This window comes from Hippoglossus hippoglossus, chromosome 19 (assembly GCF_009819705.1).
Source record: "Hippoglossus hippoglossus isolate fHipHip1 chromosome 19, fHipHip1.pri, whole genome shotgun sequence".
Classification (NCBI taxonomy): domain Eukaryota; kingdom Metazoa; phylum Chordata; class Actinopteri; order Pleuronectiformes; family Pleuronectidae; genus Hippoglossus; species Hippoglossus hippoglossus.
In genome coordinates this window covers 155001-169901 of record NC_047169.1, presented here as the reverse complement: position 1 = coordinate 169901, position 14901 = coordinate 155001, and the positions used below count along the sequence as shown (strand labels likewise).

Here is a 14901-nt window from a genome sequence, read left to right as displayed (position 1 = left end):
ATCCACTAGGGGGCGCTGTGAAAGCTCATCCCTGCACCGAGGCTGAAGCCCTAAACCCGAGTTTCATTCATTATATCCACTGTGGCATTTTCTAATTTGTCTCGTCAGTTTCATAATGAACAAAAACACTTGACACTTCTCATAAAAACATGAGGGATCTGTAACCGGGTGTTTTGCTCTGTTGTATAACTGAGCAGCCGTTACCCTATTGCTTGCCATCGTCCATAAAGTATTTAGCGTCCACGTAGACAGTCACACCTCATACTTTCAGTCCTCTCTCACCTCTAAATATCAAAGGTCAAAGATTGTGCACTGCTGTGAGAAGAGGCTCATGGGTAATGTAGTTTTTTAAATGAATCACTTAAACGCCTGTTCAAAGCCCAGCACATATCAACACATATGACATCTGATTGGTTAAAACTTTACCCCACCTCACCACTGAATAAATAATTTTCTTCTTTAAAAAAAAACTTTCAAGTTTGTTTCATAAGTAAAATAAAATTCAAACTGAGTTTTAATCCCTGAATGTCCAGAACTTTAATACATTTCATTTTAAATCCCTGCGTCATCTTGTTCACGCGTAGCTGCACTTGTGCAACTTCAGGTTGCGTTGATCTGAGTATCTCTTCCCGCATTTGTCGCAGATGAATTGTTTGCCGCCAGCGTGGACGTGTCTCTTGTGAGTCCTCAGATGACTTCCCTGACTGAAGGTCTTGCCGCAGATGTCGCAGGTGTACGGTTTCTCCCCCGTGTGGACGCGCTCGTGCAGCTTCAGGCTGTTGGCGTTGTTAAACTTCTTGTCGCAGGAGCTGCAGGCGAACGGCTTCTCGGCTGAGTGTGTGCGGCCGTGTGAGATCAGGCTGCTTTGCTGGCTGAACGTCTTGCCGCACTCCTGGCAGCTAAACGGTCGCTCGCCGGTGTGGATCCTGCAGTGGATCTTCAGGTTCACTGACTGGCGGAAGCTCTTCCCACAGAGGTCGCAGCTGAAGGGCCGCACGCCGCTGTGGATCCTCTGGTGGTTCTTGAGGTTGACTGCGTGGCGAAAGGTCTTGGGACACTCCTCGCATTTGAAGGGTTTCTGTCCCGTGTGGATGAGTTCATGAGTCTTAAGCGTGACGGAACGGGTGAAACCTTTTCCGCACACATTGCAGACGAAGAGCTTCTTGCCCGTGTGCGTGAGCTCGTGGCGGTGCAGGTTCTGCAGCAGGCTGAAGCGGCTGCCACACACCTCACAGCCGTGCGGCTTCTCCCCAGTGTGGATGATGGAGTGCGTCTTCAGCTGCGCCTGTTTGGTGAAACACTTCTCGCACTCGGGACACTTGTACGGCCGCTCACCCGTGTGCATGCGCGTGTGGCTCTGCATGCTCTGCCTTTGACGGAACGCTCTGCCGCAGATGCTGCAGGAGAACGGCTTCTCCCCGGTGTGGATGCGCTGGTGGCTCTTAAGGTTGCTCTGAGACGTGAAGGATTTGCCGCACAGCGTGCATATGAAGTACTTCCAGGTGACGCTCTCAAGAACAAACTCAGGGGAAGCGGAAATTTTCTCCTGCCGGTCGATTAGAAGAGGTTGAGCTTCATCATGAGCTCCTGGAGGGAAAAACCATCATCATCATCATGAGCCACACATCCTGAGGTCTGAGCAGGGATTTGATATTGGTCAATTGATCTGACCAGGAACATGTATTGGTCACTGGGTTTGATCAAGTATTGATTGATATTGATCAGGTGCTCACTCTCAGCGATGGCTCCTAGGTCGATGTTTCCACGTTCGTCTTGACTGTCACCGCCGACACAAACGGAACCTCCACCGTCTCCTTCTCTGGTTTGGTCAGCAGCGACGTCTGTAACGTACTCACATCAGTCAGGTCAGTGAACGCACCACAATGAACAGGTGAGTGGGCGGTAGTCTTACCTGTGGCGACCTGTCCGTGTCGCAGCTCTGCAATCGGACGCCGTACGAGTGTTCCAGCTCTGTAATGGACATTTCAAACATCACGTTAGCACGATATAATTACCGGCGGATTTCCGAAATTGTGTGTGTAATCAGACGGGGGCAGGGCCACGTACCGACTTGTGCGTTGTTTAGGATGTTGAGGACGCTGGTCTGTGGTCTCTTCCCACTCCGTCCGGACACCAGCTCGGCTTCATCCACGATGTTCATAATTTTCCCCAGAGCCTCGTTCCCCAGGGTCTCCATGATGGAGGCAAACAGCACCTGACGCAGGTCAGAGGTCAGACTCACCTCATAATGTTCTGACTGCAGCTTTAATGTGAAGTAGTTCTCTCTCTCTTTTGTCGGATTACACCAGGTTATAAATGATTATGGTCAATAAAAGCTCAAATAATATGTTGTGGCTGTTTTAACTGTTTTTCCCTGAATTTACTCATGAAGAGAGTTAAAATAAAACTGTACAACCAGTGTCTTGCTCTGGTTCCGGGGTCCAGCTCCACAGCTGCCCGGCTCCTCACCGTCTTCTCCCTGCTCTCTGATGAAACTTTGGCCGGCAGAGGCAGCTCCTCTTCGGTCCGGAGCTCCAGGAAGGTCGAGCTGTTCTCCACCAGCTTCTTGAGCTCCGCCACCGCAGCGTGAACCAAAGACTCCATGACGGTGGCCAGCTGAGTGTGTAGGGCCACGAAGGAGCTCATCCTGCCCGCTGACCCCGGCTAAGACCCGCTACCCGCGGCTAACACCGGCTAACACCGGCTAACACCAGCTCACCGCAGCTAACACCGGCTAACACCAGCTAACACCAGCCTAACACACCGGCTCACCGCAGCTAACACCAGCTCACCGCAGCTCACCGCAGCTAACACCAGCTAACACCGGCTAACACCAGCTCACCGCAGCTAACACCAGCTAACACCGGCTAACACCAGCTCACCGCAGCTAACACCGGCTAACACCAGCTCACCGCCAGCTCACCGCAGCTAACACCGGCTAACACCAGCTCACCGCAGCTAACACCGGCTAACCGCAGCTAAACACCAGCTAACACCGGCTAACACCAGCTCACCGCAGCTAACACCGGCTAACACCAGCTCACCGCAGCTAACACCAGCTCACCGCAGCTAACACCAGCTAACACCGGCTAACACCAGCTCACCGCAGCTAACACCAGCTAACACCGGCTAACCGCAGCTAACACCAGCTAACACCGGCTAACACCAGCTCACCGCAGCTCACCGCAGCTAACACCAGCTCACACCGCCCCCCCCCCCCCGGAGCATCAGCTTCGTCTCTTTATCAAAACGAACCAAAACTAAAGTTGAGGCGAAAAAACGAGTTTAACATCAACTCACAACAAACAGCGCTGACCGGAACCGGAAGAGGTTAGTCTGTCTTCCGGTCCTACATGAAAAAGGGAGAAGCGATTCTACAATATAATTATTTTAGTATATTTTTTCTGATTATTCTTCAGCCTGAAGTTTGGGTTTCACAAGTGTATTTAAATAAATAGTTTCATGAACGTGTTTATGTTTAAAATGAAACTTAAGTAAAAACTGTTTTTATTTGTTTTCTTTGCCGGTGTTCCTGCAGGGGGCAGACTCTCTCTTACAGACACCAGCAGAAGAAGAAGAAGAAGAAGAAGAAGAAGAAGAAGAAGAAGAAGAAGAAGAAGAAGAAGAAGAAGAACAGCTGCAGGTAAACACGTTTTATTTTGAAATGAACTTTGAAATGAACTCCGTCATCTTTGTTCTGTGACCTGAGGTCAAAGCTACTTCATGTTTCCTTCATGACTGTTTCATATAAACACATGTGTCACATGTTCGATCTGAAATAGCATTATTCTCTTTTAGTGTTTATGATATAAACACTAACATGTGAATTCATGTGTTGTGGTCAGAACACATCACACTAATGATCATTCACTTTTATATCAACATGAATCAATGAAGCATTAGTGAAGTATTGATCTTTTTCACAGCAGCCATTTGATATAACATAGTAATAAACAAGTAAATCACAACAGTGAATAGGTGACATTCATGTGTAATAACACCTGTGTTTACCTGTGATTTCATGTCATCAAGGCTGCTGTGAAGAAGGTCTATAGTTCGATCTGAACTGTCTGGTCTTCATGCTAAGCTAGGCTAATACCCCCCCCTTCATCTTATGCTAAGCTAGTTGCTGTTTCTGTAAAAAGCTGATGTCTGTTCCCTCTTGTCTGCAGGCAGCAGAATCGTTCAAACCAGTCTAGTCCAGATCAGATCAGTCTGGTCCAGACCAGTTCAGAATGGCGGCCATGTTGAAACCTCTGAGGATCCTCCTCTCTACCTCAAAATGTCCGCCGAGTCGCAGTTGCTCAAGATATGTCTCCAGGATGAGGTTGAGTAACTTACAACTTCTAAATGATTAGCTGATTGGTTACAGGTTGATTGATTGATTGTCTTCTCAGGTATGTGAACAAGCTGAAGGAGGATGATTCATTGTGTGCTAAAGCGCTGCAGAACAGCCACATTATTTTGTTCCACCGTCTGTCTCCTCTGCTGCAACGTACCGAGAGAGGAACCTTCAGACCGGCAACCTTCAGCAGTTCAGGTGAAGAACCTCAAAGCCTCCTTTAGAGAACCTCAGAAAAAGAGACCTACAGGTCGAGAACCTCAACCGCAGGTAGAGAACACTACAACAACAGGTAGAGAACCACAAAACAGAACCTCTGGTATGGAACCTCAGAAAAACAGAACTTCAGGTAGAGAACCTCAAGAACAGAAGCTAATAGACGAGACTACAATTAGGGAAACTAATAAAGACAATGTCAGTAAAAAAGTGTAGAACCATAACCTGAGGCACAAATTAGCTTGACGTTCTAACACAGTTGATGTTTTACATTCCAGATGTGCAGTTGATTCTGGAGCGACTTGGTCATGACAGATTTATGCTGACGGAGTCTGTTCTGGTCGGCTGTTCTGAACAGAACCAGGCTCAGTTCTGTTTGGATGTTGGTAAGAACACATGATCCATTCTTCGGACTGACTGCGGGTTCTGGTCTGATGTTCTGCTCTGTGTTCGGTTTTGTAGGAGAATTGGATCAGGCAGCAGTAGAAGACGAGTGTGAAGGCAACTTTGTGGAGCTCAGGAAATCATTCTTCCTGCTGACTGCTGCAGAAGTCCCTATAGTGGCCAAGGTCAGGAACTACAACAAGACTTTGTATCTGTCATTTGATTCATGCTTTTATTTTGAAGTATTCATTTTTAAAAGCTCAGCTCAGACAATTAGAGTGGACCTGCCAGCAGTGTCCAGTGTGGATGATCGATTCTGGTCCTGATCATGGTCTGTCCTGCAGGGTCAGGCTCTGCTGCGCTGGCATCAAACCAACAGGTTCTGCAGTGCTACAGGCCAGCCGACCCACCGGAACCAGGCAGGGAGTCAGAGAGTCTGCAGGAGCAGCGGGACTGTCCACTATCCAACGGTGAATCTAATTTTTAAAAGATCCAAACTCAACCTAAACTGGATCTGAACTGGATCTGAACCAGATTTAAACCTGGTCAAAACCAGTTCTTATCTGGATCCAAACCAGCTTGCAATTTTGTTGTTGGTGGCATGGATAGATGTTCTGTTCTGACTATTTCCTGGTCTCTCTGGTCTTCCTGCAGATGTCTCCAGTGGTGATTGTCCTGGTGTCTGATGGGAAACGGTGTTTGTTGGGGCGACAGTCGTCCTTCCCACGGGGGATGTACAGTGCTCTGGCTGGTTTCTGTGACATGGGTCAATCTCACTTGTAACACACTCACTTGTCTGTTCACCTGTTTCCTGTTTCCTGTCTGTTTCCCTGTTTCCTGTTTCCCGTCTGTTCACCTGCTTCCTGTCTGTTTACCTGTTTCCTGTCTGTTTACCTGTTTCCTGTTTCCTGTCTGTTTACCTGTTTCCTGTTTCCCGTCTGTTCACCTGTTTCCTGTTTCCTGTTTCCTGTCTGTTTCCCTGTTTCCTGTCTGTTTACCTGTTTCCTGTCTGTTTACCTGTTTCCTGTTTCCTGTCTGTTTACCTGTTTCCTGTTTCCCGTCTGTTCACCTGTTTCCTGTCTCTTCACCTGTTTCCTGTCTGTTCACCTGTTTCCTGTCTGTTCACCTGTTTCCTGTCTGTTTACCTGTTTCCTGTCTGTTCACCTGTTTCCCCTCTGTTCACCTGTTTCCCGTCTGTTCACCTGTTTCCCGTCCGTTCACCTGTTTCCCGTCCGTTCACCTGTTTCCCGTCCGTTCACCTGTTTCCCGTCCGTTCACCTGTTTCCCGTCCGTTCACCTGTTTCCCGTCCGTTCACCTGTTTCCTGTCTGTCACCTGTTTCCCGTCCGTTCACCTGTTTCCCGTCCGTTCACCTGTTTCCCGTCCGTTCACCTGTTTCCCGTCTGTTCACCTGTTTCCCGTCCGTTCACCTGTTTCCTGTCTGTCACCTGTTTCCCGTCTGTTCACCTGTTTCCCGTCTGTTCACCTGTTTCCCGTCTGTTCACCTGTTTCCCGTCCGTTCACCTGTTTCCCGTCCGTTCACCTGTTTCCCGTCCGTTCACCTGTTTCCTGTCTGTCACCTGTTTCCCGTCTGTTCACCTGTTTCCCGTCCGTTCACCTGTTTCCTGTCTGTCACCTGTTTCCCGTCCATTCACCTGTTTCCCGTCCGTTCACCTGTTTCCCGTCCGTTCACCTGTTTCCCGTCCGTTCACCTGTTTCCCGTCTGTTCACCTGTTTCCCGTCCGTTCACCTGTTTCCCGTCTGTCACCTGTTTCCCGTCCATTCACCTGTTTCCCGTCCGTTCACCTGTTTCCCGTCCGTTCACCTGTTTCCCGTCTGTTCACCTGTTTCCTGTCTGTCACCTGTTTCCCGTCTGTTCACCTGTTTCCCGTCTGTTCACCTGTTTCCCGTCCGTTCACCTGTTTCCTGTCTGTCACCTGTTTCCCGTCCATTCACCTGTTTCCCGTCCGTTCACCTGTTTCCCGTCTGTTCACCTGTTTCCTGTCTGTCACCCGGTCTAACCCACCTGTGTCTGGTCCAGGTGAGTCTGTGGAAGAGGCTCTGTGCAGGGAGGTGGCGGAGGAAGTGGCTTTAGAGGTTGACAGCATCTCCTACAGCTCCTCGCAGCACTGGCCTTTCCCTCGCAGCTCCTTTATGCTGGGCTGCCACGCCTCTGTTAGCCCCGCCCACACTCAGGTGAGCTGACATACACCTGTGAATACATTTCATTACATTTCATTTAGCTGACGCTTTTATCTAAAGCCACTTACACTAAGTGCATCAACCACGAGGAAACAAACCCAAAACAACAAGAATCAAGAAAGTACCATTTGCTTCAAGAAAGCCAAACTACAAAGTGCTATAAGTGAGTGACATATAAGTACTACTAAATATAATGTTTTTAATTTTTTATTTAATAAAAAAAAAATGATACGAGCTGTAGTCTGAAGAGAAGTGTCTTCAGTCTGGAGGAAGATGTGTGGACTTTGGGTCCTGATGTCCATGTGGAGCTGGTTCCACCGTTTAGGAGCCAGGACAGGAAACAGTCCTGATGTTGTTGAGTGACAGCTGTCCCTCGCAGTGAGGGAGCAGCTGATTGGTCGATGCAGAGCGGAGTGAACGGGCTGGGGTGTAAGGTTTGACCATGTTCTGGATGTAGACTGGACCCGATCCGTTCACAGCATTGAAACGGATGTGGGCAGCCACTGGTAACCAGTGAAGGGAGCGGAGGAGTGTGAGTGAACTCAGGTTAAAGACCAGTGGAGCTGCTGGTTCCTGGATGAGCTGCAGAGGTCGGATGGCAGCAGCAGGTAGACCTGCCAGGAGGGGGGGGCAGTAGTCTTGGTGTGAGACGACCAGAACCTGGACCAGAATCTGCGCCGCCTTCTGAGTGAGAAGGGGACGTATCCTCCTGATGTTGTGCAGCATGAATCTACAGGAACGTGTTGTTGCAGTAATGTTGGCAGTGAGGGAGAGTTGGCTGTCGAGTGTCACACCCCGGTCACGGGTAGGAGGAGCTTTTCCCTGGAAGGAAAAGTAGTTTGTAGATGATAGATGAGAGCAGGGACTCTCTCCCTGAAACAATAGTAATCTAGCAGAGAAGCTTATTTAAAGAATATACTGAGCCTAAATCTAGATAGTCCAGTAGTATGAAACCCCAGAAGTCCAATGCACACTAAAAAGTTTGAATACAAACAGTGGAGGACCTAGCGTTGAACCCTGAGGCACACCTCAGTAGCAGCTGTTTGAGGAAATGCTGTTATCTGTGCAGCTGAACGTCGACCACACAGAGCTGGAGGACGCTCGCTGGTTCAGTCTGGAGGAAATCACCTCCGCCCTCCAAATGAAGTCTCCGCCCAGGAGAGGTGACCCTCCCGTCGTCTGGCTTCCCCCGAAACACGCCATCGCCCACCTCCTTATCACGGAATGGATGGAACGACAGCAAAGCAGCGAGAGAGGAGAGTGAGGTCATGTTTCAGAGGCTCTGACGAGTCCTGAAAGTAGGAGAGATTTCAGATCCAAAAAACGAGCGACAAAAGTACTGAGCTCTAAAAACTGAACACATACAGCTTCGCATCATGGGAACTATAATAACGAAACTCACTGTATGATTAAGCTAAATTAACGCTGTCTCTAGATGGAGCTAATTAGCTCATGGTTACGAAGCAAGAAGTCATGTACACAGTGTGAAAACACTGCTGCTAGGCAACGACAACATGGACACTAATGTTAACTTTACTGTCGATGTCTAGAAGCTACAGAGGCTAATGAGTTAGCATGCTAGCATGTAACATAATGCAGGAAATACAAAGACACGATGAAAATCAACATGACAGGTCAGAGGTCATGATCACTGTAAACATGGCGACAAAGGCAACTTAAAAGATGAGGATTTTAAACATCATTAAAATGAATATTCATGTTAATTAAGTTGATAATGTTTTTATGAGTTATCGTCTGTTTGTGACTCCTGTGTAATAAAATGTTAATAAAACAACATCTACCTCTCTGTTATATAATCTGATGACTTTGAATAAAACATGTAAAGCATTGAAGATTTTTAAAGTTGTGAAAAAACGGATCATTTAAAAAGTTCATCTGCCTCATTTTTTTTGATCATATGTGAATATTTTGATCATTGAGTTTAAATCACAGATTATTCAAAATAAAATGTTGAAAGAAATGATTTCATCAGTTTTTAAAGGTTCTATCATCACGTCTCTATAATAACCTGGTTTTATCTTTTATTTGTGGACGAGAAACAACTGACAGACAAACCTTTCACAATTAAACAACTGAGTAAAAAACTATCGAAGTAAATGTCCTACACTCACAATCCTGCTGAAGTAAAAGTATTGAAGTCCTTAGATCAAGAATACTCAAGTAAAAGTACTCGTGTTTATATGATATTACTGGATTATTATTATCCATCACTTTAATGCTGCTTTACTCTGTAATTTATCTGAATGTTAACGTAGTGGAGTAAAAAAATTGTGAATCTGAAAAAGATGACATTACTACGGGGGGTTGGGTTATATAGTTAGTTACTTGAAGCTAAACTAAAATCACATGAAACAGAAACATTCAGATTTCAAATATCTGACTTTATTCTGATTCTCAAACGTTACATTCGGTCCCGTGAGACTGTGACGTCAGAGCAGGCGGGACTACAGCTCCCAGCAGGCCTTTCGGCTGAGCACGTGCAGCATCATGGCGGTTTTCATGGATCTGAACCTGAGCTCCAGCTCCAGCGTCCGGAACCTGATCGAGTCCGCGGCTCAGCGTGAGTCTGCACCGGCCTCCCCCGGACTCTGTACCCGGGGACCACCACCCGGCCGCGGGGAGAGCAGCAGCGAAGCCCCGCTCTGAGCTCCAGGCCTGTGGACCCTTTACACCACACTCCGCTCAAAGAGACTCATTTTAACGGTTCTGTTGCAGAGTCTGAACTCACCTGTCTGTGGTTAACCTGTAGGTAACCTGTACTAGTTAACCTGTAGGTGACCTGTACTAGTTAACATGTAGGTGACCTGTACTAGTTAACCTGTAGGTAACCTGTAGGTGACCTGTACTAGTTAACCTGTAGGTAACCCGTACTAGGTAACCTGTACTAGGTAACCTGTAGGTAACCTGTACTAGTTAACTGGGGACTCAACATGAACCAGCCACTGTAAAGTTCTGCTTATATTTTAATATAGTTATTATTATATGATCTGTTGTTCTCACTAATAATAACTTTGTATTTGAACGTCACATGACAAAGATTTTATTAAGAATTAAATAAAATTAAAATCAGCTGTTAGAAAAACAACACAGGGTCACAGAGGAAATAACCTGATCAACATCATCAGTGATGATCAGAGACGATCAGTGATTTGTCAGTGATGATCAGAGATGATCAGTGATTTGTCAGTGATGATCAGTGATTTGTCAGTGATGATCAGTGATTTGTCAGTGATGATCAGTGATTTGTCAGTGATGATCAGAGACGATCAGTGATGATCAGTGATTTGTCAGTGATGATCAGAGACGATCAGTGATGATCAGTGATTTGTCAGTGATGATCAGAGATGATCAGTGATGATCAGTGATTTGTCAGTGATGATCAGAGATGATCAGTGATTTGTCAGTGATTTGTCAGTGATGATCAGTGATTTGTCAGTGATGATCAGAGATTGATCTGTGTGTTATGTCTTGTTCTTTCAGTTGGTTTCTCCACTGTCGCCATCAACTATGTGTTTGAACCTTCCAAAAAGAAACAGGTGAGTGTGTCCTCTGTTGCGCTGCGTTCAGGAACTCAGTCACTTGCAGGAAAAAACATGTCCGTTTCCTGTTTGCAGGAGATCCCCACGCCGACGCCGATCAATGAGCTGATCGATCAGCTGCCCATCGTACAGGTAGAGTGAGGACGATGCTGATGGGGATTGACACGTGTTGTCATTGTATTAACGTGTTTGTTTCTGGTAGGGCCGCTCTCGTCCAATCAGAGTGCTGAACAGACTGACAGTTGTGATGTCAGACTCCAGTCACTTTGTGAGTGTTCATGTTCACAGGATCAAAATAAAAGCTCAGACCTTCAGAATAAAAGCAGAGGGTTGATAAATCTGCAGATTATTGTAATTGGTAAATCTGTGTGCGTGTGTTAAGAGGCCGAACGCTGCAGAGTACCGGAGCTTCGACCTGTTGGCCGTCCAGCCGACCACAGAGAAACTCTTCCATGTGAGCATCATTAACAGCTGCTTCCTGTTCACATACAGTTTCTACATGATGTCACTGAATGCAGCGCATGTGGATAACGATGCGTTTGTGTTCAGGCGGCTTGTTTGTTGTACGACGTCGACATCATCTGCATCATAGTCACAGAGAAACTTCCCTTCTTCTTCAAGAGGGCGCCAGTGAGCGGGGTGAGGTCATCATTGATTATCATTAATGAGGATAGGCAGCGATTTATTTTACAACAGCTGGATTCACTGTGTGTGTGCGTGTGCATCCAGGCTGTAGACAGAGGTGTTGTGTTCGAGGTCTCGTACTCTGCTGCCATCAGAGACTCGACCATGAGACGTTACACCATCGCTAACGCAGTTTGTCTGATGGAGAGCTGCAAGGGGAGGGTACGTCCTATTTGTAGCTAAGATGTCATCACCCTGACGGCACGGACTGATGTTGACTGATGAAAGTTTGTGTTTTTCAGAACGTGATCCTGTCCAGTGCAGCTGAGAAGGTCAGTGATCACTTTGGATTATTGACTAATATTGATCAGTTTTGATGAGTGTTAGATCTAAACTGATGTGTGTTTCAGGCTCTGGAGCTCAGAGGTCCTTATGACGTCACCAACCTGTATCCTGCTGCTTCACTGTGTGTGTCTGTGTTAGTGTGTGATGTTGTGTGACGTTGTGTTCCTGAAGTTGTTGGTCAGAGGTTTGTTGTTCGGTTTGTCAGACAAAGATTCCAAAGAAGCCGTTTCCTCCACGTGTCGATCAGTTCTACTGCACGCAGGTTAGATTACTCTCAATATTAATACTCACTTCTATTACTACAGTGTACTGAATACTATTACTACTTGTACTGTCTGTTCAGAAACCAGGAAGACGGCCAGTGGGATCATCTACACAATGAAGAGCTGCAGTGACTCATGTGACCAGCAGGAGGCTCCACCACAGTCTGAACACTGTAGGTTTTCTGAGGAAACACAAACTTTTGAAGGAAATCAGTTAAATATTGATCATTGATCAACAGGAACTGTTCACTCTGAGACGTTCTCCACAGTGACAGATATAGGCCCTGATGCTGTGGAACGTTCGGTTAACATTAGTTATTAATGTTCCTGATGCTGTGGAACATTGTGTAAACGTTCATAATGAACATTTCCTGTGTATTTACCCGTAATGTGAGGAACATGTTCTCATGTTCTGTTGTTCTACCTGAACAGGTGACGCTCCTGCTGCCAAGAAACACAAAACTGCTCCGACTGACAGCTGAAGGGGGCGGGGCTTACTGAGATCTTCAGGTTCATTGGTTGACTTGGTCGGCGCTGACGTTTTTAATTTAGATTCTTCTCCAGACTTCTGTTATAAAAGAGGACATTTTATGTTGATACGCCTTAATAAAAAAACTTAATGAATTAATATTTGTCTTTAATGAACTGATTTAAATCAAATATTCAAATAATTTGTAAAGTTGATGTCAGAGAACAGAACCTTGTTTTAAGTTTCGTTCAGTATCACGATGATCTTCCTGTCAGACAAAGTACAGGGTTCACTGACTCCATAGAAAACACCTCAGAAGTTTTCAGTTGTATTTTTATTGTGAAATCAGGCTGCGGTGCAAATGCTGCCGTGATTGGTCAGACCCGAAGAGGGAAATATTTTCATCAAAAATAGTTTTACATTGTTTCAGTCACGTTAAAAATAAAACTCTGCTTCATATAAACGTACAAACAGGAAGTGACAGTCATTAATCATCTGATTGGCTGACAGCGATCATGTGGAGTGTTTAGTGAGGACGTTAAAAGCCTCAGTTTGAACACAGGTCACATGATCATTTGTTCAGGATCAATAAAGCTTATCTGAAGCTGTTAAAAGTTTTACAGCGATGAAATGAGAAGAGTCATGTGATCAGAGTGGCTATGGCATTTTAACAGCCCTCTACTGGGATTGATTACTTATTAACAGAAAAACACGCATCTATTAAAGTGATGATTTCACTGAGCGATGGACGAATCACTGCCGATGTGTTCGTGTCTGAATCAGATGTCAGGAATGAGGAGAAGCATGTGATTGGACGGAAGGTTCTCCAAATTCCACCGGATGGTGCATTCAAGACCACATGGACATCTGAGATTCGGGGGGGGGGGGCCCTCCTCCTGTGGGAGTGTTGACAGTCAGTGTCCCATGATGTGGTTGATGTGACCCTGAGATGAAAAGCACAAGTTAACGTCAATTCCCAGGATGCCTTTTTCACACACATATCCAATCACAGAGCTTCATTTTGACTGACTGCAGTCAAGGCTAAGTGTCTGGGCGGGGCCTGGTGACATTGTAGAGCCTCAGAGCTCCGGACTGCACCGGTGCGCCAAACTTTACCTGCTCTGTCTGTGAGTTTGATCGAGTCGACTCCTCATCTCCTTTGCGGAGTTTCCACTCACCCACACACAGGCCCTAGGCCCCGCCCACACTCTGACACATGGCCAGTGAAGCTGAGAGGAGGTGAAGGTGACGTGTCAGAGTCTGAGCGTCGTCCAACACACTCAAGTTAGTCTGGAGCTCTGAGTCTAATCACGTGACAAATCAAACACACCCTGTTTCCAGACAAACTGGAGATTAAAGGTCAGACGATAAACCAGCTTCAGGCCCGATGTCAAACACAAGGAACTTACTGGTTCTCCTCCGAGACACCTGGGACAGGAGAGCAGAGGTCGGGGTCGGACCACGGCAACCTGTGTCTACACACACACACACACACACACACACACACACACGTTACCATAGTAACAGCTTCATGACAAGATGAGTGATATCACATAATGACAGGTTTCAGTTACTCATAGTTTATAGAATAATAAAACGTGTCAATAGAAACATGAACTTGATGAAGAGTGAAGGCTCATGGGTATTGTAGTGTAAATAAATCAACATTAACCGTCACCCATCGTCATGGCGACCTCCACTGACCTGCTGCTCTTCTTGCTGATTGGCTCCAATAAAACCGTGATTCGTTTCCATTGGACATTCAGACGACTGGAACTCCAAACACACCCGCTTCTGATATCAAACACATCTTCATCATCCTCATAAACACCTTCATCATCTTCAATATAATCATCTTCATCATCTTCAATATAAACACCTTCATCATTACCATCACTAACATTATACATTATATCCTCCTCAATGATAAAATCGTTTCAATCGTTATCATGAATATTCAAATCATCATCAATGTTATCTGTCTCTCTTCTTCATCACTAACATCATCTTCATCCTCTCACCGCTCTGCAGCTCCACGGCTGCTGCTCCACACTCCTCTTCCTCAGCATGTTAGCAGCTAGCAGCTAGCGGAGCGGGGAGACTTCAGACCGGTTAGCCTGCAGCTAACGGTCCGGCAGTTAGCTGTTAGCCTGTTAGCCTGCTAATGTGTCCACACTGAGACCGGAAGCTGCCAGTTTCCCGCTCACAGCGAATAAATGCTTGAAGAAACCGTTAACGTCCCGGTACCGTAACTCTCCCTTAACGTCCCGGTACCGTAACTCTGCACTGCCCGGAAACACCGCGCTGTTTAACCTTCTGTTTACCGGCAGATTCAAGTTTAAATTAATCACATTAGCACTTCCGTTAGAGACACACACAATAAAAGCTGCGGAGTTTCTGAATCATACACTATTTTATTATTTCATCTTATTTATTCTACTAAAAAATGAAGTAAGATTATTTATTACATCAAATGTTATTTTCATACATACTTGAT

The 14901-nt window shown here is 46.2% G+C and overlaps 3 protein-coding genes across 4 annotated transcripts in view; 2 read left to right on the top strand and 1 right to left on the bottom strand.

Annotated features, from left to right (window-relative positions):
• Positions 1–376: 376 nt before the first annotated feature.
• On the bottom strand, positions 377–2646 carry si:ch211-207i20.2 (uncharacterized protein LOC568537 homolog). Its single transcript, XM_034571467.1, has 5 exons — positions 2470–2646; positions 2068–2144; positions 1913–1971; positions 1734–1841; positions 377–1587 (listed from the first exon to the last, which is right to left on the bottom strand). The coding sequence occupies exons 1-5, from the start codon at positions 2644–2646 to the stop codon at positions 575–577; spliced, it is 1434 nt and encodes a 477-aa protein (XP_034427358.1). The 3' UTR covers positions 377–574.
• An 858-nt stretch (positions 2647–3504) lies between these two features.
• Positions 3505–14901, top strand: part of nudt13 (nudix (nucleoside diphosphate linked moiety X)-type motif 13) — a 25176-nt gene continuing 13779 nt past the window's right edge. Inside the window, exons 1-9 of one of the 2 annotated variants that reach the window (XM_034571575.1) lie at positions 3520–3643; positions 4173–4327; positions 4398–4540; positions 4837–4944; positions 5021–5127; positions 5287–5412; positions 5597–5708; positions 6983–7137; positions 8213–9124. In XM_034571575.1, coding sequence (XP_034427466.1) covers positions 4236–4327; positions 4398–4540; positions 4837–4944; positions 5021–5127; positions 5287–5412; positions 5597–5708; positions 6983–7137; positions 8213–8407 — 1038 coding nt within the window. In that variant the 5' untranslated portion in view covers positions 3520–3643; positions 4173–4235 and the 3' untranslated portion in view covers positions 8408–9124. Of the gene's footprint in view, positions 3644–4172; positions 4328–4397; positions 4541–4836; positions 4945–5020; positions 5128–5286; positions 5413–5596; positions 5709–6982; positions 7152–8212; positions 9125–14901 lie in introns of those variants that run through there. The other variant, XM_034571576.1, reaches the window with a different exon arrangement.
• rpp30 (ribonuclease P/MRP 30 subunit) lies at positions 9464–12559 on the top strand. The gene is made up of 12 exons (XM_034571577.1): positions 9464–9724; positions 10645–10700; positions 10779–10835; positions 10906–10971; positions 11086–11157; positions 11253–11342; positions 11433–11549; positions 11630–11659; positions 11738–11775; positions 11855–11934; positions 12016–12108; positions 12368–12559. The coding sequence occupies exons 1-12, from the start codon at positions 9652–9654 to the stop codon at positions 12415–12417; spliced, it is 822 nt and encodes a 273-aa protein (XP_034427468.1). The 5' UTR covers positions 9464–9651; the 3' UTR covers positions 12418–12559.